This window comes from Podarcis cretensis (assembly GCF_951804945.1).
Source record: "Podarcis cretensis genome assembly, chromosome: 18".
NCBI lineage: Eukaryota > Metazoa > Chordata > Lepidosauria > Squamata > Lacertidae > Podarcis > Podarcis cretensis.
Window position 1 is genome coordinate 8801521 of NC_137188.1, and position 26124 is coordinate 8827644.

General features: G+C 48.5%; 1 protein-coding gene across 4 annotated transcripts in view; it reads right to left on the minus strand.

The window, feature by feature from the left end:
* Positions 1-26124, minus strand: part of FBN3 (fibrillin 3) — a 179171-nt gene that overhangs the window by 17736 nt on the left and 135311 nt on the right. For 2 of the 4 annotated variants that reach the window (XM_079960391.1, XM_079960392.1), the window contains 13 exons: positions 25780-25905; positions 23607-23723; positions 20363-20491; positions 18181-18300; positions 16804-16929; positions 13411-13563; positions 11126-11191; positions 10657-10782; positions 9108-9227; positions 6565-6687; positions 5145-5276; positions 3078-3203; positions 742-948 (listed from right to left, as the gene is read on the minus strand). In XM_079960391.1, the coding sequence (XP_079816517.1) occupies positions 742-948; positions 3078-3203; positions 5145-5276; positions 6565-6687; positions 9108-9227; positions 10657-10782; positions 11126-11191; positions 13411-13563; positions 16804-16929; positions 18181-18300; positions 20363-20491; positions 23607-23723; positions 25780-25905 (1671 nt within the window). The remainder of the gene's footprint in view (positions 1-741; positions 949-3077; positions 3204-5144; positions 5277-6564; positions 6688-9107; positions 9228-10656; positions 10783-11125; positions 11192-13410; positions 13564-16803; positions 16930-18180; positions 18301-20362; positions 20492-23606; positions 23724-25779; positions 25906-26124) is intronic. The other 2 variants (XM_079960393.1, XM_079960394.1) reach the window with 2 other exon arrangements.

Below are 26124 nucleotides of genomic sequence, written 5' to 3' on the forward strand. Positions count from 1 at the left end.
CTGCCCGCAGAGGAGAAGATATAATAATAATAATAATTTATTATTTGTACCCCGCCCATCTGCCTGGGTTTCCCCAGCCACTTTGGGCGGCATCAACAGAGACCAAAAATACACTAAAATGTCACACATTAAAAACTTCCCTGAACAGGGCTGCCTTAAGATGCCTTCTGAAGGTCAGGTAGTTGTTTATTGCTTTGGCATCTGATGGGAGGGCGTTCCACAGGGCGGGCGCCACCACCGAGAAGGCCCTCTGCCTGGTTCCCTGTAGCTTTGCTTCTCGCAATGAGGGAACCACCAGAAGGCCCTCAGAGCTGGACCTCAGCGTCCAGGCAGAATGATGGGGGTGGAGATGCTCCTTCAGGGATACTGCGCCATTTAGGGCTATAAAGGTCAACACCAACACTTTGAATTGTGCTCGGAAACGTCCTGGGAGCCAATGTAGGTCTTTCAAGACCGGTGTTATGTGGTCTCGGCGGCTGCCCCCAGTCACCAGTCTAGCTGCCGCATTCTGGATTAGTTGTAGTTTCTGGGTCACCTTCAAAGGTAGCCCGACTTTTTAAAAAACAACATTTTTTAATAATTTTTTTTTCTCCTTTCAAAAAAAAAAAAAAGTGTCCCCGGATTCTTTGAAAAAAATCTGATAACCTTAGGTTAGGCTCATCACCAATGCAAAGCCAGTTGCGGTCAGGGGGGCCTCAGAGACTTTGCCCACGGATCCTGCCCCCTGCTTGACAGGCTCACCTCTCCCGTCAGTTGCGTAGCCTGGCCCATGCGGGCACATTTTCTTGTACTGGGCGGTGGCAGGAAAGGGGCAGAGTTCGCACTGGGGGCCCCAGCCCCGCCCTCCATTGCAGCAGCACTCCGATTTCGTGACCTGGTGCCGGTTGGTCGAGGACATCTGGCACATGGTCTGCAGCACCTCGGTGAAGCAGAATCCTTGACGGGTGTCTGGGAAGAGGAGGGGAAGAGATTGGCAGTCAGTGGCGTAGCGGGGTGTGTGCCCCGGGCACAAAATTACCAGGAGCGAAAATTTCAAAAGGGGGGGGTGGGAACAGCACGTCCTCCGTCTGTGCCTCTCTCAAGAGTAAGGGAGTCCCTCAATTTCCACTCTTCGCCCCCTCCCCAAACCTTTGGTTCTTCCATCAGGTCAAAGGCACATATTTTGTTCGGCTGTTTATATTATTGTTTCGTTTTGTTTTGTTTTCAAATTCTTCTGATGGCTACTATCCGCATCAAACTGACGTTGGAAAGGGAGAAATGGATGGTGGGGGCAGATCAAGGAGGTGGGCGGACTGCAATTGCATCGCTGGTGCCGTCACAGGTTGGTGGAACAATACCGGTCTTGTCCCGGGCACCAGCAACCCACGCTAGGCAACTGTAGGCCGTTAGCAGAGTGTGCCATCGAACCTGCTGTGGGACCAAACTCTAGGTGGGATGAGAGCTGGGGAAAGCGTGGGAGGGGAGTAGCTTGTATTTACTGGGGGCGGATAAAACACAGAGAAAGAGAAAAGGAGACCTGGCCTTCTATGCTGGTATTGTAATTCTTTATATAAACATATATTTAATGATATGGGTGTGGAATACAACACAGAAATCTTGACTGCTTTCTTGTCATGTTTAATTCAACACACACATCTGGGAATGGGTAAAATTCCCAAATCCTAAATTTCTGCCACTTCATTCTACAGAAACACAGGTGAGCACTGATAAAATAGAATCATATAATTGTACTACTACTACTACTGCTACTAATTTATTTATACCCCGCCTATCTGGCTGGGTTTCCCCAGCCACTCTGGGCAGCACTCAACAGAACATTAAAAACAGAATAAAACTTCAAACATTAAAAACTTCCCTAAACAGGGCTGCCTTCAGATGTCTTCTAAAAGTCAGATAGTTGTTTCTTTCCTTGACATCTGATGGGAGGGTGTTTTTGTTTTTATTATGTATTTTGTGGTTTTATATATTGATTGTATTATGTGAACCGCCCTGAGACTCCCGGGTATAGGGCGGTATATAAATTCATTTTTTTTTTAAAAAAGGTCTAGTCCAACCCCCTATCTGGGACGCGGGTGGCGCTGTGGGTTAAATCACTGAGCCTAGGACTTGCTGATCAGAAGGTCGGTGGTTCGAATCCCCATGATGGGGTGAGCTTCTGTTGCTCGGTCCCTGCTCCTGCCAACCTAGCAGTTCGAAAGCACGTCAAAGTGCAAGTAGATAGATAGGTCCCGCTCTGGCGGGAAGGTAAACGGCGTTTCCGTGCGCTGCTCTGGTTCGCCAGAGGCGGCTTAGTCCTGCTGGCCACATGACCCGGAAGCTGTACGTTGGCTCCCTTGACCAGTAATAATAATAATAATAATTTATTATTTATACCCCGCCCATCTGGCTGGGCCTCCCCAGTCACTCTGGGCGGCTTCCATAGAAACCAAAAATACAGTAAAATATCACACGTTAAAAACTTCCCTGAACAGGGCTGCCTTAAGATGTCTTCTGAATGTCAGGTAGTTGTTTATCGCTTTGACATCTGCTGGAAGGGCGTTCCACAGGGCGGGCGCCACTACTGAGACGGCCCTCTGCCTGGTTCCCTGTAGCTTTGCTTCTCGCAATGAGGGAACTGCCAGAAGGCCCTCGGCGCTGGACCTCAGTAAAGGACCCCAGTAAAGCGAGATGAGCACTGCAACCCCAGAATCGGTTGTGACTGGACCTAATGGTCAGGGGTCCCTTTACCTTTAGCCCAACCCCCTACAATGCTGCCTAATGGCACCCATGGGGGAGTGACGCTGATGGGCGGAGCCTCATTATGTCTGGTGGCTTAGAGGCGGAGCCTGATGTCACAGGGGGAGGGGCCAATGACACAATCCTCTCACCCCTCCCAAATCTGCCTCTGCCCTCAATTCTCACCCCTCAGGAAGAGGAGAAGGTCAAACTCCCCCAGTGCTTACAACGCAACGCCTGTGAGCTGGAAACAAGGCCAGGCTATCCTCTGACGACTGCAGCCGCCTCATCGAGGCCACCACGAGACGACTGCAACTGAAAGCTCAAGGGGAAGCTGCTGGGCGAGAACCGTCATCGCTTACCAAGGCACTCGGTGCCGGAGGGGCTGCTCTGGAAGCCTTCGTTGCAGTCGCATTGGTAGCTGCCCACGGAATTGACACAGCGCCCATTGGGGCAGATTCCTGGCTTGGTGCGGCACTCGTTCTCATCTGAGGGCAGCAAAGAACGAAAAGGAGGAGGTTAGAAGTTGGACAAAGAGTGAGCTTCACGTTTGTTATGGGCTGGTTCAGTGGCCATGAGGTTGAACTATACATCTGAGGGGCAAATTTGTCTCCCCGCGAAGTCAAAGCACCACACAGGGATTTAAGTAGAACTACTTGTAAGCTCAACATCAAAGAACCCCGAAGATCATGGCCACTGGTCCCATCACCTCCTGGCAAATAGAAGGGTAAGAAATGGAGGCAGTGAGAGATTTGACTTTCTTGGGCTCCATGATCACTGCAGATGGTGACAGCAGCCACGAAATTAAAAGACGCCTGCTTCTTGGGAGAAAAGTGATGACAAACCTGGGCAGCATCTTAAAAAGCAGAGACATCACCTTGCCAACAAAGGTCCGTATAGTTAAAGCTATGATTTTCCCCAGTAGTGATGTATGGAAGTGAGAGCTGGACCATAAAGAAGGCTGATTGCCAATGAATGGATGCTTTTGAATTACGGTGCTGGAGGAGACTCTTGAGAGTCCCATGGACTGCAAGAAGATCAAACCTCTCCATTCTGAAGGAAATCAGCCCTGAGTGCTCACTGGAAGGACAGATCCTGAAGCTGAGGCTCCAAGACTTTGGCCACCTCATGAGAAGAGAAGACTCCCTGGAAAAGACCCTGATGCTGGGAAAGATGGAGGGCACAAGGAGAAGGGGACGACAGAGGATGAGATGGTTGGACAGTGTTCTCGAAGCGACCAACATGAGTTTGACCAAGCTGCGGGGGGCAGTGGAAGACAGGAGTGCCTGGCGCGCTCTGGTCCAGGGGGTCACGAAGAGTCGGACATGACTAAACGACTAAACAACAACTTATAAGTACCAAATTGGCCTAGGAGTAAAATAGGTTGAATTGAATTATGAACTGAGAACAGTATGAAAAGAAAGAAAGATTATTTGAAAGTGGATATTGGAAAACTGCTAAAATGAGTATCATGGAAACACAGTTAGGGGGGATCTGAGGAAGTCACTTAACAATGTTATTTAAATTGGGGTTTTAACAGCAAAGATATATGTCTGTTTGTCTATTGTAATGTTTTTCTTTTGTGTTTACTATAAATTTGGAAAACTAATATTTTTTTTTTTGAAAAAACAAAACAAAATAAAGCACCATACAGCGCTTGCAAACGTGATCCGAGTTAATAATAATAATAATAATAATAATAATAATAATAATAATAATTTATTATTTATACCCTACCCATCTGGCTGGGTTTCCAGAGCCATTCTGGGCAGCTTCCAACAAAGTATTAAATTACAGAGTTAACTCCACTCCAGCTGTCTTTTGGAAAGAAGCACAGCTCCCACGACTCTGTATGAAATTACCGTATTTTTTGCTCTATAAGACTCACTTTTTCCCTCCTAAAAAGTAAGGGGGAAATGTGTGTGCGTCTTATGGAGTGAATGCAGGCTGCGCAGCTATCCCAGAAGCCAGAACAGCAAAAGGGATTGCTGCTTTCATTGCACAGCGATCCCTCTTGCTGTTCTGGCTTCTGAGATTCAGAATATTGTTTTTCTTGTTTTCCTCCTCCAAAAACAAGCTGTGTCTTATAGAGCGAAAAATACGGTATACAGAACTTCCCTAAGGCCAAATGCAGAAACAAGAACATTTATATTCCACCAAGTGACGGTTTCTTTAAATGTAGCCTTTACGTTATGCATGCAATCGTGGTCAAGTGCGATACGAGATGCCCCAAAAGTTCGGGCCAAATATCCCTTTGTTCAATAAAGAGGGGTGAGGCGGGAGGACTTGATGCAAATAAAATAGGCAAATAAAAAAAGAGCCCTTCTGGACCCAGAGGTTTCAACAGGGTCCTGCCCGTGTGTTTCCGTCGCAGTCATGTGGACTAGAATGCTGTGGCTTTGAAAAGAAGTCAATGAAAAGGGGGCCACCTGTGCAGCCTTCGCCATCAGGCCGACGCTGCATGCCAGGGGGGCAGATGCAAGCGAAAGTTCCAATCAGGTTCTTGCACATCATCCCATGCGATTCGCAGTCGTGCATGCCTTCGGCGCATTCGTCCAAATCTGCAGGGAAAGGGGTAAATAATGATAATAGTGATTTATTAATTATACCCTGCCCACGCGGGTGGCGCTGTGGGTTAAACCACAGAGCCCTAGAACCTGCCGATCAGAAGGTCGGCGGTTCGAACCCCCACGACGGGGTGAGCTCCCGTTGCTCGGTCCCTGCTCCTGCCAACCTAGCAGTCAAAGTGCAAGTAGATAAATAGGCGGGAAGGTAAAGGGCATTTCTGTGTGCTGCTCTGGTTTGCCAGAAGCGGCTTAGTCCTGCTGGCCACATGACCCGGAAGCTGTACGCCGGCTCCCTCGGCCAATAAAGCGAGGTGAGCACTGCAACCCCAGAGTCAGCCATGCCTGGACCTAATGCCTTGACCCTTTATCTTTACCTTTACCCTGCCCATCTGGCTGGGCTTCCCCAGTCACTCTGGGCGGCTTACAACAAAATATTAAAAGACCGTAATACAGTGGTGCCTCGCAAGACGAAATTAATTCGTTCTGCGAGTTTTTTCGTCTTGCGATTTTTTCGTCTTGTGAAGCACGGATTTTGGAAAAGCTTCAAAAATCACCAAAGTCTTCAAAAACCTCAAAAAAGGCTACCACACCGCGTGCTATGAGTTGCTCCTTGAAGTCAAGTTGCAACTGCACCCCCTGAATGCACGGTTTTAAGAAAAAGGAAACAAACTTGCAAGACAAAGGAAACAAACTTGCAAGACGTTTTCGTCTTGCGAAGCAAGCCCATAGGGAAATTTGTCTTGCGAAGCAATTAAAAAATGAAAAACTGTTTCGTCTTGTGAGTTTTTCGTCTTACGAGGCATTCGTCTTGCGAGGTACCACTGTACACCAAACATTAAAAGCTTCCCTAAAGAGGGCTGCCTTCAGATGTCTTCTAAAAGTCTGGTAGTTGTTGTTCTCTTTGACATCTGGTGGGAGGGCGTTCTACAGGGCGGGTGCCACCACCAAGAAGGCCCTCTGCCTGGTTCCCTGCAACTTCACTTCTCGCCGGGAGGGAACCGCCAGAAGGCCCTTGGCGCTGGACCTCAGTGTCCGGGCAGAACGATGGGGGTGGAGACGCACGAGAGCATAGGCTCAGAAGCAGAACATCAGCTTGGAGCACAGAACGTCCGGGGTTCAAAATCCCCGCCACCGTCAATATAGGGCTGGGAATGTCCTCTGCCTGGAACACCTTTGGGGGTTGCTGCCAGCCAGTGCCGGCAGCACTGAACTAGATGTAGCAATGGAAGATGCAAACAGGCTGAGGTGATTTAGGGAACATTTTGTTGTGCTTCCATCTCACCTTTGCACATCCTCCTGTCGTCTCGCAGAGTGTAGCCGGACGGGCAGGTGCAGTCGTAGGAGCCGAGGGCATTGATGCAGCGGAAAGCACAGAGTAGCGGGTTCAAGGCGCACTCGTTGATATCTGTGCAGGAGAGAAGGATAGGGTCAGGTAAAAGGGATTGCCACAGTCACTTTTTAAATGTACAATTCTTATTCAATTTTCTAATTCACATTTCAAAATATTCATTCAAGCAACCTTAAAATATCAATGACTTCCCTTCTTCTCCTTCCGCGGTTCATTTTGCATACCATAGGTAAAGGTAAAGGGACCCCTGACCGTTAGGTCCAGTCGTGGCCGACTCTGGGGTTGCAGCGCTCATCTCGCTTTATTGGCCGAGGGAGCCGGCGTACAGCTTCCGGGTCATGTGGCCAGCAGGGCTAAGCCGCTTCTGGCGAACCAGAGCAGCGCACGGAAACCTTTATGGTAGTGGTGGACGCCTATTCCAAATGGCTGGAGGTGGCCCTTATGCCCTCCACCACTACCGAGGCCGTCATCCGGGTGCTGCGAGGCCTGTTTGCAACGCATGGGTGTCCTGATGTCCTTGTCTCCGACAACGGACCGCAGTTCACGTCAGGCACGTTTGAGCGGTATCTTTTGGGACTGGGCATCCGCCATGCCCTAACGGCACCCTTTCATCCATCCAGCAACGGGCAAGTGGAGAGAATGGTGCGCTCGGCAAAAGAGGCACTGGCGCGACTGGACCGGGGAGACTGGCACGAGTGGGTCGCCGAATACTTGTTCGTGCAACACATCACCCCTCATGCGGCCACAGGGCGGAGTCCTGCTGAACTGCTTATGGGCCGCCGCCTCAGGTCACCGCTCGACCGGCTGCACCCGGACTTTGTCGTGGCCGAACCCCCAGGCTGTGCAGGAGCAGGGACCGAGCAACGGGAGCTCACCCCGTCATTGCGGGGATTCGAACTGCCGACCTTCTGATCGGCAAGCCCTAGGCTCTGTGGTTTAACCCACGGCGCCACCTGCATCCCCTTGCATACCATACACAGGAACTAAACCATTCAGTAATCCATTGTTCCATCCATCGAAACTTATCTGCACTGTTGAATTTATCTGAATGCTACCAGCGTTTTTAAATGAACACAATTTACACCCATATATTCAGTAAACATTTCCTTCTTTAAACGTACATTCTTTTTGTTCTCTTATTCTATACGTTAATCTCCAAGCTGAGCATTTTCCATCAGTTTAAGTTGCCATTCTTCTTTGGCTGGGACCAAATAGGTACCGTGCGCTGCTCTGGTTCGCCAGAAGCGGCTTAGTCCTGCTGGCCACATGACCCAGAAGCTGTACGCCGGCTCCCTCGGCCAATAAAGTGAGATGAGCGCCGCAACCCCAGAGTCGGCCACGACTTGACCTAATGGTCAGGGGTCCCTTTACCTTTACCTTTAAGCAAACTAAGGCCTGGGGGCCGGATCTGGCCCAATTACCTTCTAAATCCGGCCTGCGGACGGTCTGGGAATCAGCGTGTTTTTACATAAGTAGAATGTGCCCTATTATTTCAAATGTATCTCTGGGTTATTTGTGGGGCCTGCTTGGTGTTTTTACATGAGCAGAATGTGTGCTTTTATTTAAAATGCATCTCTGGGTTATTTGTGGGCATAGGAATTCATTCATTATTATTATTTTTCTTTTTTTTAAAAAAAAAAAAAATTATTACTTTTTTAAAAAAAGAAAAAGAAGACAAAAGAAAAGAAAAAAAGAACAAAAAAGAGAAAAAACAATACAATACAATATATAAACAATACAAAACACAACCTTAACACATTAAACTAACACAATAAACTAAACCAAACCAAACAAAAACAATTTAAAAACATACATCATACCTTTTCCATATTCTATCTTTCATTCCTTTGTGTCCTCGACCTCCTCTCACCTCCCTCTTTGTATTCCACTTCCATTAATTGTTTCAGCAATTCCTTTCCATCTTTCTCTATTTTCTATCATATAAATGTCTTAACATATTTTAATCTTATTTCCATTAAAATTAGTACACTTATTTAAGCTTAACTCCTTATAGCATTTCTACTAAAGCCATAAAATTTCATTCCAACGTTTTTCTATCACTCATTAATTTTACAATATTTCTATATATATTATATAGAATATAATATAATATTATATTATATATAATATAATTATATATAATTTATAAATTTTATATATACATATATAATATATATAATATATATAATATATATAATTTCTATATATATTATATAGAATATATTATTTTATTATATATAATAATATATAGAATATATATATTCTATATATTATTATTATTTTTCAAAATATAGTCTGGCCCTCCCTACAAGTTCTGAGGGACAGTGGACCGGCCCCCCGCTGAAAAAGTTTGCTGACCCCCGATTTAATACAACCCCTGGCAACGCAGGAATATGCAGCTGTCACATAATAACATGCCAATAAAAACAGCGTCAAACCCTCAAGCAAACCCGCCACCCTGCAAAGTCCCCACTAACCTTCACAGGTCATCATAGGTCCCGGCTCAAACCCCTCCCCGCAAACGCACTCGAAGCCCCCCACCACATTGGTGCATGTCCCGTTGCCGCAGGGGTTCCCGATGGAGCATTCGTCCGTGTCTGGGGTGGCAGGGAAGGAAGAGGAGATAAATGAAAACATCAATATTGGCAAGAGCGGTGGCAAGAGCCCAGGGGGTCCTGGGCACTCACCCGGGGTCTATGGTCCTTTGGAGAATCGAGATGCAGGGGAGACTGTCGTAGCTTTTAGAAATATGCTTTGTTCACCTATTTACTCCTTTCGTCTGCACGCAGGGAACCCAGATCTTACAGCACGCTTATTTCAAGAGGGGCTTGTCCCTCACAGCAGTAGCGCAGCCAGCCTTCGGCCAGCCGGCCCAAGATGGATCCTGGCAGTGGCAGAGCTTCAAGCTCCAGGGGGGTGGGGGGCAGAGACCAGGCGGGTGTGTGGCTGACGCGCGTCCCAGGGCATCACACGCTGCCCACAGGGTGTGGCACACGTCCTGGGGGCGTGGGGCGCTGTCTGTGTACCTTGGTTCCCGAATGCCAAAAACCCGGAAGTAACTGTTCCGGTTCTCAAACGTTTTTTGGAAGTCAAACGTCTGATGTGGCTGTCGGCTATTGTTTCCGGGGCGCCTGCACCAACCAGAAGCTGCACCTTGGTTTTTGAACATTTTGGAAGGCAAAACGGAGTTCCGTAACGGATTAAGTTTGGCGCTTCTGTTTCTGCTATTTATTTTGTGTTTTCATTTCTGAGGCTTTTTCAGTTCATTTGTTTTTGTGACTGTGTGGAACCCAGTGATTGATTGATTGATTGATTGATTGACTGATTGTGTGACTGTGGAAATGGATAAAAGCCCCCCATCCAAACAATGGCTATCATCAGTGCAGATAAGAAATGTTTTTTTAAACTTTTTTAATCATCTACAATACTGTCTTATTTATTTTACAGTACAGTACATTGATTATTGCTTTCATTTTATGGCTCAATGGTCTCATTAGATAGTAAAATTCATATTCATTTGCTGTTTTAGGGGTTGTTTTTAAAAGTCTGGAACGGATTAATCTATTTTGCATTGCTTTCTATGGGAAAGCATGCCTCGGTTTTGGAACGCTTTGGTTTTGGAACGGACTTCCGGAACGGATTAAGTTTGAGAACCAAGGTACCACTGTATAGGGGAAAACAGAGATTTATGGATAAATGGAGGATGATATGATATGCAGTAGACTGCAGCCTGGTTTATTGCTTTCAGTTTACGGATCAGTAGTCTTGTTAGATAGCAAATCTGTGTTCAATTGCCGTTTTAGGGGTTGTTTTTAAAAGTCTGGAACGGATTAATCCATTTTGCATTGCTTTCTATGGGAAAGCACGCCTCGGTTTTGGAACGCTTTGGTTTTGGAACGGACTTCCGGAATGGATTAAGTTTGAGAACCGAGGGACCACTGTACATATGGGGAAAGGTGACAAAGTGGTATTTAGGTATCCCACTCCTACCTGTTCTGCATCCCATATACATTAACCCCCACTCACCCACACAGTTTACTCCAGTGTAGTCGAGGTTGTAGCCAAAGGGGCACTCGCAACGGAACGAGCCATCCGTGTTTATGCAGTTCCCGTTGATGCAGATGCCGGGATTTTCGGAGCACTCGTTCACATCTAGAAAGGGAGCAACACTGTGAACGGCGCAATAAAGTCCTCTGCCTGCTCCGTGGTTGGGGACAAGCATGCATGGATCCTGAGGCCCACAGGCTTCCCAGTCCACGATCGGAGGGCCAGGACCCAAACCGAGGGATTCAAGTGTCGAGAAATGAGATTCCGACTCGACGAGTAGAATCGCAGAGTCTGAAGGGGATGACTCGAGGCTCATCTAGCCCCAACCCCTTGCAATCACAGCTAAGGAATCCCATTTGGCCTTTGCTTAAAAGGCTGAGAGTCTCTGGGGAGAGCATTCCACAATTAAGGAGCCACCACCGCAAGGCCCTGTTCTCTTGTTACTCACCTTCCCTGGTATCGCCGGGTCCAGGAATCGCACCGTGACCGTAAGGGCACAGCTCCTGGAAAGCAACTGCAGAGAGAGAGGGGAAATGAAGCATGCTTATTTTGCTCTTTCGTTAAAAAGGGTCTACTCTGCGCAGGGCTAAGTTGTGAAAACCCATGGTGCTTTTATCTGCCGCTACCACCTTGCCGACAAAGGTCCGTATAGTTAAAGCTATGGTTTCCCCAGTAGTGATGTATGGAAGTGAGAGCTGGACCATAAAGAAGGCTGATTGCCGAAGAATGGATGCTTTTGAATTCTGGTGCTGGAGGAGACTCTTGAGAGTCCCATGGACTGCAAGAAGATCAAACCTCTCCATTCTGAAGGAAATCAGCCCTGAGTGCTCACTGGAAGGACAGATCCTGAAGCTGAGGCTCCAATATTTTGGCTACCTCATGAGAAGGGAAGACTCCCTGGAAAAGACCCTGATGTTGGGAAAGATGGAGGGCACAAGGAGAAGGGGACGACAGAGGACGAGATGGTGGGACAGTGTTCTCGAAGCTACCAGCATGAGTTTGACCAAACTACAGGAGGCAGTGGAAGACAGGAGTGCCTGGCGTGCTCTGGTCCAGGGGGTCACGAAGAGTCGGACATGACTAAACAAAAACAAATCTTATTTGGGCTTTTCGTGTTGCAGCTCTGGGTCTCTGGAATGAATTACCAGTGGAAATCAGAGAGAAGGCCAGTCTGAGGTTGTTTAGGTGCACACGGAAGACACCTGGATTGTGTGCTTGCTGACATTAAGCCATACAGTGGTGCCCCGCAAGACGAACGCCTCGCAAGACGGAAAACCCGCTAGACGAAAGGGTTTTCCGTTTTGGAGGCGCTTCGCAAAACGAATTTCCCTATGGGCTTGCTTCGCAAGACGAAAATGTCTTGCGAGTTCCTGCAGGGTTTTTTCCCTTCCACCCCGTTTTCCTAAGCCCTAAGCCGCTTATCAGCTGATCTGCTAAAAGCCGCTAAACCGCTTACCAGCTGATCCGCTAAGCCGCTAAGCCACTTATCAGCTGATCCGCTAAGCCGCTAAGCAGCTTATCAGCTGATCCGCTAAGCCGCTAAGCCGCTTACCAGCTGATCTGCTAAGCCGCTAAGCCGCTTATCAGCTGATCCGCTAAACTGCTAAGCCGCTTACCAGCTGATCCGCTGATCCGCTAAGCCGCTTATCAGCTGATCCGCTAAACCGCTAAGCGGCTTAACAGCTGATCCGCTAAGCGGCTTATCAGCTGATCCGCTAAACCACTAAGCCGCTAATAGCGCTAATCCGCTAAGCCACTAATGGGCTTGCTTCGCAAGACCAAAAAACCGCAAGACGAAGAGACTCGCGGAACGGATTCTTTTCGTCTTGCCAGGCACCACTGTACTCAGAAGAGCACCGCTGAGTCTAGACTTTAAATGCATTCAGGTCAATCGTCTGCTCTGAGTGTGACTTGGTTGGTTGCATCTGCCTGTCTGTCTCTGCGGATGATCACATGAGCTCATGGCTTCCAACATTTCTCTGACAAAAATAGGGGCGTTCTATTCCACACCCTCCAACATTTTTCCCATGAAAAGAGGGATGTTCTTTTCCATATGCTCCATCATTTCTCCGATGAAAATAGGGACGTCCTAATCCATCCCCTCCAACGTTTCCCCCATGAAATTAGGGACATTCTATTCCACACCATCCAACATTTCTCCCATGAAAAGAGGGACATCCTATTCCATCCCCTCCAATGTTTCTCCCATGAAAATTTTGTTGTTTAGTCATTTAGTCGTGTCCGACTCTTCGTGACCCCATGGACCAGAGCACACCAGGCACTCCTGTCATAAAAATAAGAATGTCCTATTCCATCCCCTCCAACATTTCTCCAATGAAAATAGGGACGTCCTATTCCATCCCCTCCAACATTACTCTGATGAAAATAAGAACGTCCTATTCCATTCCCTCCAACATTTCTCCAATGAAAATAGGGACGTCCTATTCCATCCCCTCCAACATTACTCTGATGAAAATAAGAACGTCCTAAGGAAAAGTGGGACATTCTGGAATCAAATCAGAAACCAAGACGGCTTCTGTAAATCCGGGACTGTCTCTGGAAAACAGGGGAACTTGGAGGAGCTGTGTTCACCGCTTCTCCACTGGCAGATGGGCCTTTGGGATTATGCCGCCTGAGGCAGCTGCTTCAAACCACCTAATGGGTGGGCCGGCCCTGAATCCAGTTCGCCCGCAAACTCTCTCCATGCCAGGTCAGCCCAGCTGGGTCACCTACCGTTGCCCTCCTGCGGGCAAAGCTCACAAGGGTCTCCCCAGCCTTCCCCGGGCATCTTGCTGCAGCAGCACCGGGCCTTGGTGGTGTTGAAGGCCTTTGGCACGGAACATTTGCCATTGTCGAAGCGGGTGAAGCAAAAGCTTTGCCGAGTGTCTGCAGGGTAGAGGAAGAACAGGGCACCGGCCCTATATTATTGCTGCTCATTCCCGCCCCCGGTGATAATTTTATTCTTCAAGCTTTTCCGTAAACCTATGAGGGCTGGAGGGACGCGGCTGGCGCTGTGAGTTAAACCACAGAGCCTAGGAGTTGCCGATCAGAAGGTCGGCGGTTCGAATCCCCGCGACGGGGTGAGCTCCCGTTGCTCGGTCCCTGCTCCTGCTAACCTAGCAGTTCGAAAGCACACCAGGGCAAGTAGATAAATAGGTACCGCTCTGGTGGGAAAGTAAACGGTGTTTCCGTGTGCAGCTCTGGTTCGCCAGAAGCGGCTTAGTCCTGCTGGCTACATGACCCGGAAGCTGTACGCCGGCTCCCTCGGCCACTAAAGCGAGATGAGTGCCACAACCCCAGAGTCGGCCACGACTGGACCTAATGGTTAGGGGTCCCTTTAGCTTTACTATTAGGGCTGGGCGATACCTGCTCTCCAGCATCATAATACAGTGGCAATCTCAGAAGTCGGACGGAATCCGTTCCGGAAGTCCGTTCGACTTCCAAAATGGCCAGAAACCAAGGCGTGGCTTCTGATTGGCTCGAGGAAGTCCCTGCAGCCAGTCGGAAGCCCCGTCAGATGTTCGGGTTCCAAAGAACGTTCGCAAACCGGAACACTCACTCCCGGGTTTTGAGCCAAGACGGATGAGCGCCAAGGCTGTATGTCGCCAGCTAAACATTGTGATATGACGGTATTTTATGACGTCGGAAAGGATGCAGGGAGGGAGGAAGAAAGCCGTTGCCATGGAGACCATGAGCATCTCTGTGCTCAGCTTTTGCCTTGTCCAAAGTCCGAAGAAGCGTGCAAACGAGGCCCCTGCCTCATTCGCCGCCATTGCCTTAGCACGGAAGCAGAGGCAGGGGGCGAACTCCTTTTCCTGGGGCGCATCGATCAGCAGAGATGTGGGGGTTTAAGGAAGCCCGCTTCCCAGCTGAACAAGCCCCCGGCCTCCAGCTCCCGCAAGCCGGAGCAGTGGCTTCATTAAAATGCTTGCTGCATGCCCCCCAGTAAAAGATAAAGGACCCCTGGACAGTTAAGTCCAATAAAAGGCGACTATGGGGTTGCGGCTCTCATCTCGCTTTCAGGCCGAGGGAACCGGCGTTTGTCTGCAGACAGCTTCCCGGGTCATGTGGCAAGCAGGACTAAACGGTTTCTGGCGCAACGCGACACCTTGACGGAAACCAGAGCGCACGGAACCGTCGTTTACCTTCCCGCTGGAGCGGTACCTATTTATCTACTTACGCTGGTGTGCTTTCATAGAATCATAGAATCATAGAGTTTAAAGAGCACAAGGGCCATCGAGTCCAACCCCCTGCCAAGCAGGAAACACCATCAGAGCACTCCTGACATATGGTTGTCAAGCCTCTGCTTAAAGACCTCCAAAGAAGGAAACTCCTCCACACTCCTTGGCAGCAAATCCCACTGTCGAACAGCTCTTACTGTCAGGAAGTTCTTCCTAATGTTTAGGTGGAATCTTTTTTCTTGTAGTTTGTATTTATCTACTTGCGCTGGTATGCTTTCGAACTGCTAAGGTTGGCAGTAGCTGGGACAGAGCAACGGGAGCTCACTCCATTGCGGGGATTCGAACCGCCGACCGTCTGATTGGCAAGCCCAAGAGGCTCAGTGGTTTAGACCACAGCGCCACCCCCAGCACCCCCCCAGTGGAGCAGTTTAAAGAAGCTGCCTGCCCCTGCTGTCTCTCTGCGGTATGAGGTGGCAGAGGGACTCGGGAGCGAGGGCTGCTTCACCCATGTTATAAATCGCTGGGTGAAGCAGCTGTTGTGCTCTGGCCCTCGTTCTAGTTCTGGGTGATGCATTCATACGTCATCCTTACCCAAAACCTATGTCGAAAACGAAAACAACCAAGAAGTGTACCGTAAGCCCACAACGTATGCAAGGGGAGTCGGAGGTCACGCCTAAAGTCAACATTTCATATACAGTTGTAGCTCGGGTTATGTCATTGTTTATTGTTTGTAAGCCGCTTTGCTATTCGTGTGAACGAAAAGCAACATAGAAATATTATTTCTTGTGCTACAAACAAAGAAATAATAAAATGGGTTTTATTATTATTATTTATTATTAAATCTATTGCCTCCACTGCTTGAGTTACACTGCTTTGAGTTTGATGTTAGTATATAGGATTACAGTATAGTGGTCCCTCGGGTTACAGATGCTTCAGGTTACAGACTCTGCTAACCCAGAAATAGTACCTCGGGTTAAGAACTTTGCTTCAGGATGAGAACAGAAATTGCGCAGTGGCGGCGGCAGCGAGAGGCCCCATTGGCTAAAGTGGGGCTTCAGGTTAAGAACAGTTTCAGGTTAAGAACGGACCTCCAGAACGAATTAATTTCTTAACCCGCGGTACCACTGTAGTCTAAATACATTATGTTTAATGGCAAGTGGGATTGCCAAAGTCTTTTCAACCTGGAGGTCTTTCCCCTTTTTATTTTTATATTTTCAAAATGTTTCCACCAAGCATTTAAGGCTGCATGCGTGCAAGTTGTGGGCTTACTGTATCAGTTTCATGAAATAAGTAAGGAAGTGGTCTAAATGGAGCTTCTCTAGCCAGGAGCAGTTTACCTCTGGGTAACAATCACCCAGATTGGCACTGTGGGTTAGACCAGTGTTTCCCAACCTTTGGCCTCCAGCTGTTTTTGCACTACAACTCCCATCATCCCTAGCTAGCAAGACCAGTGGTCAGGGATGGTGGGAATTGTAGTTCACAAACAGCTGGATGCCCAAGGTTGGGAAACACTGGGTTAGACCACAGAGCCTAGGACTTGCCGATCAGAAGGTCGGCGGTTCGAATCCCTGCGAAGGCGTGAGCTCCCGTTGCTCGGTCCCTGCTCCTGCCAACCTAGCAGTTTGAAAACACGTCAAAGTGCAAGTAGATAAATAGGTACTGCTCTGGCGGGAAGGTAAACGGCGTTTCCGTGCGCTGCTCTGGTTCGCCAGAAGCGGCTTAGTCCTGCTGGCCACATGACCCGGAAGCTGTATGCCGGCTCCCTCGGCCAATAAAGCGAGATGAGCGCCGCAACCCCAGAGTCGGCCACGACTGGACCTAATGGTCAGGGGTCCCTTTACCTTTAAAAATCACCAAGAGAATAGTATGGTCCCAGAGGAGGTGGGGGGATGGACATCCGGCCAGGACAGGATGGGGAAAGCCGTGCTGCTGGCTAGTCACTCACCGAAGCAGCGCCGGCCGTTGTCGGAGAGCACAAAGCCAGGTGGGCAGATGCACTGGAAACTTCCAGGTGTGTTGGTACAGCTCCCGAAGAGGCAGATATTGGGCTCCTCCTCGCATTCATTGATATCTGTTTGCAACAACAAAACAGGCAGCTGGTAAAAGCAGCTAATAGAATCATAAATCACAGAATCATAGAATCATAGAGTTGGAAGAGACCACAAGGGCCATCGAGTCCAACCCCCTGCCAAGCAGGAAACACCATCAGAGCACTCCTGACATATGGTTGTCAAGCCTCTGCTTAAAGACCTCCAAAGAAGGAGACTCCACCACACTCCTTGGCAGCAAATTCCACTGTCGAACAGCTCTTACTGGCAGGAAGTTCTTCCTAATGTTTAGGTGGAATCTTCTTTCTTGTAGTTTGGAACCATTGCTCCGTGTCCGCTTCTCTGGAGCAGCAGAAAACAACCTTTCTCCCTCCTCTATGTGACATCCTTTTATATATTTGAACATGGCTATCATATCCCCCCTTAACCTCCTCTTCTCCAGGCTAAACATGCCCAGCTCCCTTAGCCGTTCCTCATAAGGCATCGTTTCCAGGCCTTTGACCATTTTGGTTGCCCTCCTCTGGACACGTTCCAGTTTGTCAGTGTCCTTCTTGAACTGTGGTGCCCAGAACTGGACACAGTACTCCAGGTGAGGTCTGACCAGAGCAGAATACAGTGGCACTATTACTTCCCTTGATCTAGATGCTATACTCCTATTGATGCAGCCCAGAATTGCATTGGCTTTTTTAGCTGCCGCGTCACACTGTTGGCTCATGTCAAGTTTGTGGTCAACCAACAAGATTAAAATACAACATTAAAATATTGAAACATTAAAATATTAAAATGCAGCCTCATCACAGGAGGAAAAAGAAAGAGGGGGAGGGAATCAAATTGGCTTCAAGCCAAAGGGCAAGGGGAACAACTCTGTCTTACAGGCCCTGCGGAAAGAAATCAGATCCCGCAGGGCCCTGGTCTCATGAGGCAGAGCGTTCCACCGGGCGGGAGCCAGTGTTGAAAAGGCCCTGGCTCTGGTTGAAGCTAATCTAACTTCCTTAGGGCCTGGGACCACTAGGGTGTTGCTATCTATGGACCTTGAGGCTCTCCGTGGGGCATACCGGGAGAGCCGATCCTGTAGTTACGAGGGTCCTAGGCCGTGAAGGGCTTTAAAGGTCAAAAGCAGCACCTTAAATCTGACCCTGTACTCCACCGGGAGCCAGTGCAGCTTGAAAAGCACTGGGTGAATATGCTCCCATGGCAGAGACCACGTGAGGAGCCTCGCTGCAGCATTCTGCACCCGCTGGAGTTTCTGGGACAGCTTCAAAAATGAAACTTACCGATGCAGTTGTCGTTTTGGACCTCGTAACCCGGCGGACAGATGCAACGGAAGGAGCCTTCGAGGTTCTGGCAGGTTCCCGGAGAGCAAGTCCCGGGAAGGCTGACACATTCGTTGATGTCTGGGAAGAATAAGGAAAGAGGGAGATGTTGAGAGTCACTCAATGGGGCTCCAGCTTCTGCCTCTGATTCTACTAAAAGGTAAAGGGACACCTGATCATTAGGTCCAGTCGTGGCCAACTCTGGGGTTGCGGCGCTCATCTCGCTTTATTGGCTGAGGGAGCCGGCGTACAGCTTCTGGGTCATATGGCCAGCAGGACTAAGCCGCTTCTGGAGAACCAGAGCAGCGCACGGAAATGCCGTTTACCTTCCCGCCAGAGTGGTACCTATTGATCTACTTGCACTTTTGATGTGCTTTCGAACTGCTAGGTTGGCAGGAGCTGGGACCGAGCAACAGGAGCTCACCCTGTCGTGGGGATTCGAACCGCCAACCTTCTGATCGGCAAGTCCTAGGCTCTGTGGTTTAACCCACAGCGCCACCCGCGTCCCTCTGATTCTAGACTTCTCACTAAACCCTGTTCCCACATCACCCACCTTCCGACTGTTACGATATAGAAGCAATGCAGTTGTAAACTGCTAGCTTGAAAACATCACATGATGGAATGTTGGGACTGTTCCGTGGGAAACAGAGGGACAGTCAAAACACAGTGCGATGCACCGGAATTAGCTCAGAGTGTAATATGAGCTCTTCCTCTCGCTCTTGTACAGGAAATACAGGAGGTGTTTGTCTCTCGACTGCTGGAGCTTGAAGAGAGCAGTCATGTTTTCTGTAATGCTTCAAAGACAGAAATAAAAGCATGCAAAAACGTTTTCTGTCTATCTCCCTTTCCCTGCCGGGAGAGCAGGAGGGAGGGGGTGTGTTCTTCTCACGCTGAGAAGAATCGCCTATCGCGACCTAGCCTGGATCTTGCTGGGAATGCAGCCAGGGAGGTCAACAGGAGACCAAGCCGGGTGCCTGGGAGTGTTGCCAGTTACTCCCGAGATAGGCTTGATTTCCAACACTGACACCTGTTCCTCCTAATCTGTTCCTCCTTCTCCCTCTGACCACTCGTCATTGTCCTACCACCAGTCCCCGGGCCCTGAACCTTCTTCCCCTGGGGGTTTCCTTGGGGGTTCCCCGGCTGGTGCCTCCAACCCCACCTCTGCCTCCACGACAGCTGGTCAGATTAAAAGCCCTTGCATTCGTTTAGGAAGCCCTGGACACTTAGGGCTAGGGTACCTCAACAAATCGCCTGATCCCTTACATCCCAGTTTGATCGCAGAGATGCAGGAACGCCCTTGGGTCTTTCCCTGAGTTGGTGAAGTTCACTGGACAATGATGAGAAATTGAGCCTTTCGTGTCATTGGCCCAGTCCTGCGGAACTCCCTGGCACTATAAATTCAGCAGGCGCCTTTTCTGCCAGCTTTTAAACTCCTGCAGGAAACTCTTCTGCAATGTAGGCGCTTAAGAATGCATCCCTCCACAACGGTGTCTATTTTTTACCTTTTAAATATGTTTTTTTAAAATTGTACTGTTATATTTTATTGCTGTAAACCGCTCTGATATATTTTTAAAAGACACTGCAGTATATACCGTATTTTTCGCTCTATAAGATGCACCCGGCCATAAGACGCACCTAGTTTTTGGAGGAGGAAAACAAGAAAAAGAATATTCTGAATCAAATATTGTTGAAAGAGTCTTTGCGCGGCTATCGCTGAAGCCAGAACAGCAAGAGGGATTGCTGCGCAGCTATTGCTGCATTCACTCCATAAGACGCACACACATTTCCCCTTACTTTTTAGGAGGGAAAAAGTGTGCCTTATAGAGCGAAAAATACGGTCATTATCTTTTATCATTATAAATGAATAAAACAAATGGAATATAAGAAAAGCTCTGCTGAATTTTGAGTGGCAGGGAGTTCCGCAGGACTGAGCCAATGACACGAAAGGCTCGATTTCCCATTTTTGTGATCCTATGCCTTGTTCGAGAGTCTGGAAGTGAAGAGGCCGCCCTGCCCTCTTCCACAAAGAGATATCCTTGTTGCCGGTTGGTGGAATGGATTCCCTCTGGGGACATCCGACCCTGCTTCGACCACCCCACCCTTCCTGGGGAGCCTCCAGGGAGAGGATCCAGAAGACACCCACCGACGCAGTTCTTGCCGTCCGGCGTGTGGTCGTAGCCCTCCTGGCAGAGGCACCGGAAAGAACCAATGTTGTTAATGCACTGCCCGTTCCGACACACCTGCCCCGCCAGAGAGGAGCATTCGTCGATGTCTGCGGGGGGAGAGAGAGAACGTGAGCATGGAGTTGCCCCGGCAAAGTGTGTCTCCGTAAGATGGCCGAGCCACCTCCCTCTGCAGGAATCTAGAGCAGTTTGCAACAGAGCTGTCACAGATTTGAAAATAAGGGACCAGCAGCCTCGAAAATAAGGGATCGGCAGCCAAAATAAGGGATTTTTAGAGCACAGGTATGTTCGACTTCTGAGCCCCTCCGAGCCAAAGGGAGAAAGCCCAGCCAGCAGCCAAACGAAGCCTCAAGCGGTGGTTCCCACAGCGCAGCAACCCGGCAAAGGGGATGCAGCAAGGAAAACCACCGTCCCCTCTCCGCTGGGAAGCGCTGAGCAAAGGCGAGTCCCCAGGCAACGCGGCCTATTTGATCAGCACAAGGCATGCAAGCTCCACCACCCCCCCAGTCGTTCCTAGACTCCTTATTGGGTGAGCAACACAGCCAAGCAACACAGTTGGAGCCTCCCTCCTCCCTGGCCAGTAGGGAGGGAGGGAGAGGAGCTGCTTCCTTTGAAACCCGGGAAATTTAAGGGACATCATCAATAAGGGACAGCAGCGGGACGCGGCGCTGGGATAAGGGACTTTCCCGCCAAATAAGGGACGGTTGACAGCTATGGTTCGCAACCCGAGGGCTGACATATCCTCCTGAGGGCCGTGAGCTGGGGCAGGTGAGGCCAGAGGCAAAGGTGGAAGGGATCAATGGAAAAACCTACTGGTTTCTACACAAATCTCTGCATCCTCTATCCAGAGGCATTCTGGGAGTTTGGAATCGCATTAGCTTTGATTCTTTTGCTTAAGAAGACATTGGAAGGCAGCTCTGAATGGGGAAGCTTTTTAATGTGCCATGTTTTATTATGTTTTTATAGATATTGGAAGCCACCCAGAGTGGTTGGGGGAAAGTCAGATGGGCAGGATATTATTATTATTATTATTATTATTATTATTATTATTATTATTATTGCCATTGTCCCATACAGAACAACGAAATTGAAAAAATCTACATCAGACATTCAAAAACCAACAAGCCTGCTATCCCAGCTATCCCAGCCTGGTTGACCCCCTAAAAACTCTGATACCCCATAATTGAATACAATATACTTCCACAGGGACGACCTTACACTGTGTTTAAAACCAAAATCTATCATTTAGATAGAAACTGTTTCTCAGGTGGCTAGTCCTAGTTGTTATCATCATCATCAAAGGTAAAGGTAAAGGACCGCTGGACAGTCAAGTCCAGTCTGACTATGGGGTTGCGGCGCTCATCTCGCTTTCAGACCGAGGGAGCCGGCGTTTGTCCTCAGACAGCTTTCCGGGTCATGCGGCCAGCAGGGCTAAACCGCTTCTGGTGCAACGGGACACCGTGGCTGAAACCAGAGCGCACGGAAACGTCATTTACCTTCCCACCACAGTGGTACCTATTTATCTACTTGCACTGACGTGATTTCAAGTGCTGCCTTTGAAGGTGACTTGGAAACTACAGTTAATCCCGATTGCAGCTGATAAACTGGCGACTTGGAGTGGCTGCTGGGACCATGTAACACTGGTATCAAAGGATCTATGCTGGCTCCCAGGACGTTTCCGAGCCCAATTCAAAGTGTTGGTGCTGACCTTGAAAGCCCTAAATGGCCCTGTATACCTGGAGGAGCGTCTCCACTCCCATTGTCCAGCCTGGACACTGAGGTCCAGCTCCAAGGGCCTTCTGGCGGTTACCTCACTGCCAGAAGTGAGGTTACAAGGAAACAGGCAGAGGGCCTTCTCAGCTCTGGCACCCTCCCTTGGTGGAATGCCCTCCCATCAGATGTCGAGCAGATAAAGAACTATACAACTTTCCAAAGATATCTGTATAGGGAAGCTTTTAATGCCTGAGGTTTTGTTGTGTTCTTTTATGTTTTGCTGCAAGGCTCCCAGAGCAGCTGGGGCCACCCAGTTACAGTGGTGCCTGGCAAGACAAAAAGAATCCGTTCCGCAATTCTCTTCGTCTAGCGTTTTTTTCGTCTTGCGAAGCAAGCCCATTGATGGCTTAGCGGATTAGCGCTATTAGCGGTTTAGCGGCTTTTAGTCATCAGCTGTTAAGCGGCTTATCAGCGGATCAGCTGATAAGCGGCTTAGCGGCTTAGGAAAAGGGGGGGGAAGGGGAAAAAACCCCGCAGGAACTCGCAATACATTTTCGTCTTGCGAAGCAAGCCCATAGGGAAATTCGTTTTGCGAAGCGCCTCCAAAACGGAAAACCCTTTCGCCTAGCGGGTTTTCCGTCTTGCGAGGCGTTCGTCTTGCGGGGCACCACTGTATATGGAAGGGGTACCAGTAATAAATTATTATTATTGATTCTTGCATTAAAGAGAGTTGGACTGGATGACCCTATGGATGCCTTCCAATTCTATGGAACTGTTTCCCTCGGGAGTTTGTGGACTCTTCTTCCTTGCAGGTTTTTAAGCAGCGGTACGATGGCCATCTGTCCTGGATACTTTAGTTGAGATTCCCACATCGCAGGGTGTTGGTCTGGATGACATTTGGCGTCCCTTCCAACTCTACAATTCAATGAGTCTATACAGCGGCGTAGCGTGGGTTGTCAGCACCCGGGGCAAGGCAAGTAATTTGCGCCCCCTAACCGGGTGTGGTTCTCTCCCGCGCTCAGCGCTGTGCTGGGCGGCCGCTGCACTGTCCCTCCCCCAGATAGTCCCTCCCTCGCTCTCTCTCCGCTCCGCACCGCAACGCACGCCTGGCACCCTCCCCCTCCACAGTGGGCGGCGACCCGACAGCTCGGATCGGATTCGCACAGCCAGCACTGCAGTGAGAGAGAGAGAGTGAGCCAGGTAGGGGCAGAGAGCTGCGAGTGCGAGCGCCCCCCCCCAAATGTTGCGCCCGGTGCGGCTGGCCCCCCCTGCACCCCCCACGCTACGCCACTGAGTCTATAACTCTACAGGCCTACGATTCTGCGACTCTATTCCAGGAGAAAACGCCCGAGGAGGATGTGAAGCTGGATCAGCGAGGGGTGTGGCTTAGGAAAGGGGGTGTGGCCTGTGGAGAGTCCTGAGGGCCAGGCGGAAAGGCTTGGAGGGCCGCACTCAGTCCTCGGGCACAAGGCGCCCTGCCCTTGCTCTTACCCATGCAGTCGTTGTTGTGGGTTAGCTCAAACCCGGGGAAGCAGAGGCAATTGTAGGAGCCGACAGTGTTCTTGCATGTCCCATTCCCGCAGGGCTGCCGGTCGCACTCGTCGATGTCTGTGGATGCAAAAACAGCGAGAGGGGATTGATGTAATGTTGACTGCGGATTTAAGATCTCCGGGTTGATGGTTTTCCGAGATTGATGGATTTTTGCTGGGGGCCGAAACCGGAGAGGGGATCTGGTGGAGAAAGTTGGGAATTTAAAGTGTATATAATATAATTTGTTTCTTGTTTTTTTTTTAATGAGAGATGGGGAAATCGTGGAACGGAATCTTTTTTGACCTTAGGGGAAACGTACAGATATATAGGTTTGGATGAGAGTTAAGATTGGATAAAGTAAAAGTGGATGGTTATTTGGTGAAAGAAAGAATGGAAAATTATAGTATAATAAGATAAGATATAAGGATAAAAATAAGATGAAGGATTTGTTGAAATATTTATATGAATTAGAACATATAGAGGGGAATTATAGTATGCTAAGATAAATTATTGGGATTAAAACAAAGTTGGAAGGATTTGCTGGAATATCTAATTGAATTAGAATACAAAAATGGGAGGCGTGAGGAAGTCAAGGAAATAAGTGAATGTAAGTAAGTGAGTTAAAGGTTTGACTTGTTTTTTTTATTTCTTTTTCTCTTATCTTTTTTCGGTTTTTTGATGATGTCTTTTATGTATGTGTATTGTTTTTTCTTTTTTTTCATTTTTGATTGTCCTCTTTTTATTCCTTATTATTATTTTTTTCTGTAACCTTTAAAATCTTAATAAAAATTTATTTTAAAAAAAGATTTAAAAAAAGATGTAACGTCGATTGATGCACTTCAGAGCCTTGGAAGAGATCCTAAGGACAACCCAGAACGATTAACTCTGCATTGTATATAGCCAGTGCTGGATTTACGTATAAGCTAAACAAGCTATAGCTTAGGGCCCCACTCTCTTGGGGTCCCCCCAAAAAATTAAAGGAAAAGAAAACACTGGATGTACATTTCCAAAATATAAGAGAAAAAACAAATAAAATAAAACCTACATCCAGCAACAGTGTTTTGTGTTGTCCAGGGTCCGATGATGTAAGTCATGGGCCTCGTCTGCTCCCTAAGATATCACTGGTTTGCTCCTTTCTATATATAGGGTGCCTACATTCTTCTATTTACCATGGTGCCCCGCAAGATGAATGCCTCACAAGACGAAAAACCTGCTAGACGAAAGGGTTTTCCGTTTTTCGAGGCGCTTCGCAAGACGAATTTCTCTATGGGCTTGCTTCGCAAGACGAAAACGTCTTGCGAGTCTTGCGATTTTTTTCGCTTCCCCCCCTTTTTCTAAGCCGCTAAGCCGTTAATAGCCGCTTTGCCGCTAATAGCCGCTAATAGCCGCTAAGCCGCTAATAGCGCTAATCCGCTAAGCCGCTAATAGGGTTGCTTCGCAAGACGAAAAAACCGCAAGACGAAGAGACTCGCGGAACGGATTCTTTTCGTCTTGCGAGGCACCACTGTATAATTATTAGGTGCAAACATATGATGCAAACTACTATTTCATGTTATAGCAAGTTTCTATATAGGGTGCCTACATTCTGCATGGACTGGTTGCATGGCAACATGGGCAAATGGCTTGAGATACAATTGATAACAATTTATTGATTTCCCAAAAATAGCAATACAAAAACAAAAACAAAAACCCATAACCAAATCAAACCATAAATTTTGATCAACTTCCCTCCATTCCCCCTCTTGGTTCCATTATAATATACTTGCTTATGCACGCCCATAAAACCTTATATACTTAACAATCCAATTTTAAAACCTTCTTCATCTTATTACAAGTGACTTTTAAAAGTTATACTAATGTAAAAAAATCTGCACACAAAGCTTAAAAAATATGCTTTAAACAATTGCCCTTTTTTTGGTAATAATTTGCCCTGCATAGCTCAATAATTTATTTTGCCAGTCTTCTTTTCTTTAAACATTTCCCCCCCAATTTGCCTTCTTTGTTTTCTTTCAAAGCCATCCAAACTGGTGGTTGTCATGTGGCAGTGGGTTCCGCTGCTCAAGTGCAAAATCGGCAGCATGCAGACAGGCCAGAGGGAGAAGAAGATTCCTTCTGCCCAAAGATCCCTACTCACCCATGCACATGGTCAGGTCCCCGGTGGCCTTGAACCCGTTGAAACAGATGCAGAGGTAGCTCCCTTCCGTGTCCACGCAGTCACCATGGCTACAGACGTTGGGTATCTCCTGGCACTCGTTGCGACCTGGGGAAACAAGGGCAGGAAACAGACAGCCCAGGTGAGTGACCGAGAGAAGCCAGCATCTCAGGTACGACCTCTCTGGAAAACAGAGGGCAACCTGCTGTTAGGATCGTCCTACTCTCGTGTAGGACCCCGGCAGAGACACATGCCCTGTTGGTTTCTGTTTGTGCCACTGTGCAGTGCCTGGAGTCATAAGACACTGTTTTGAATTCTAGAGATGCC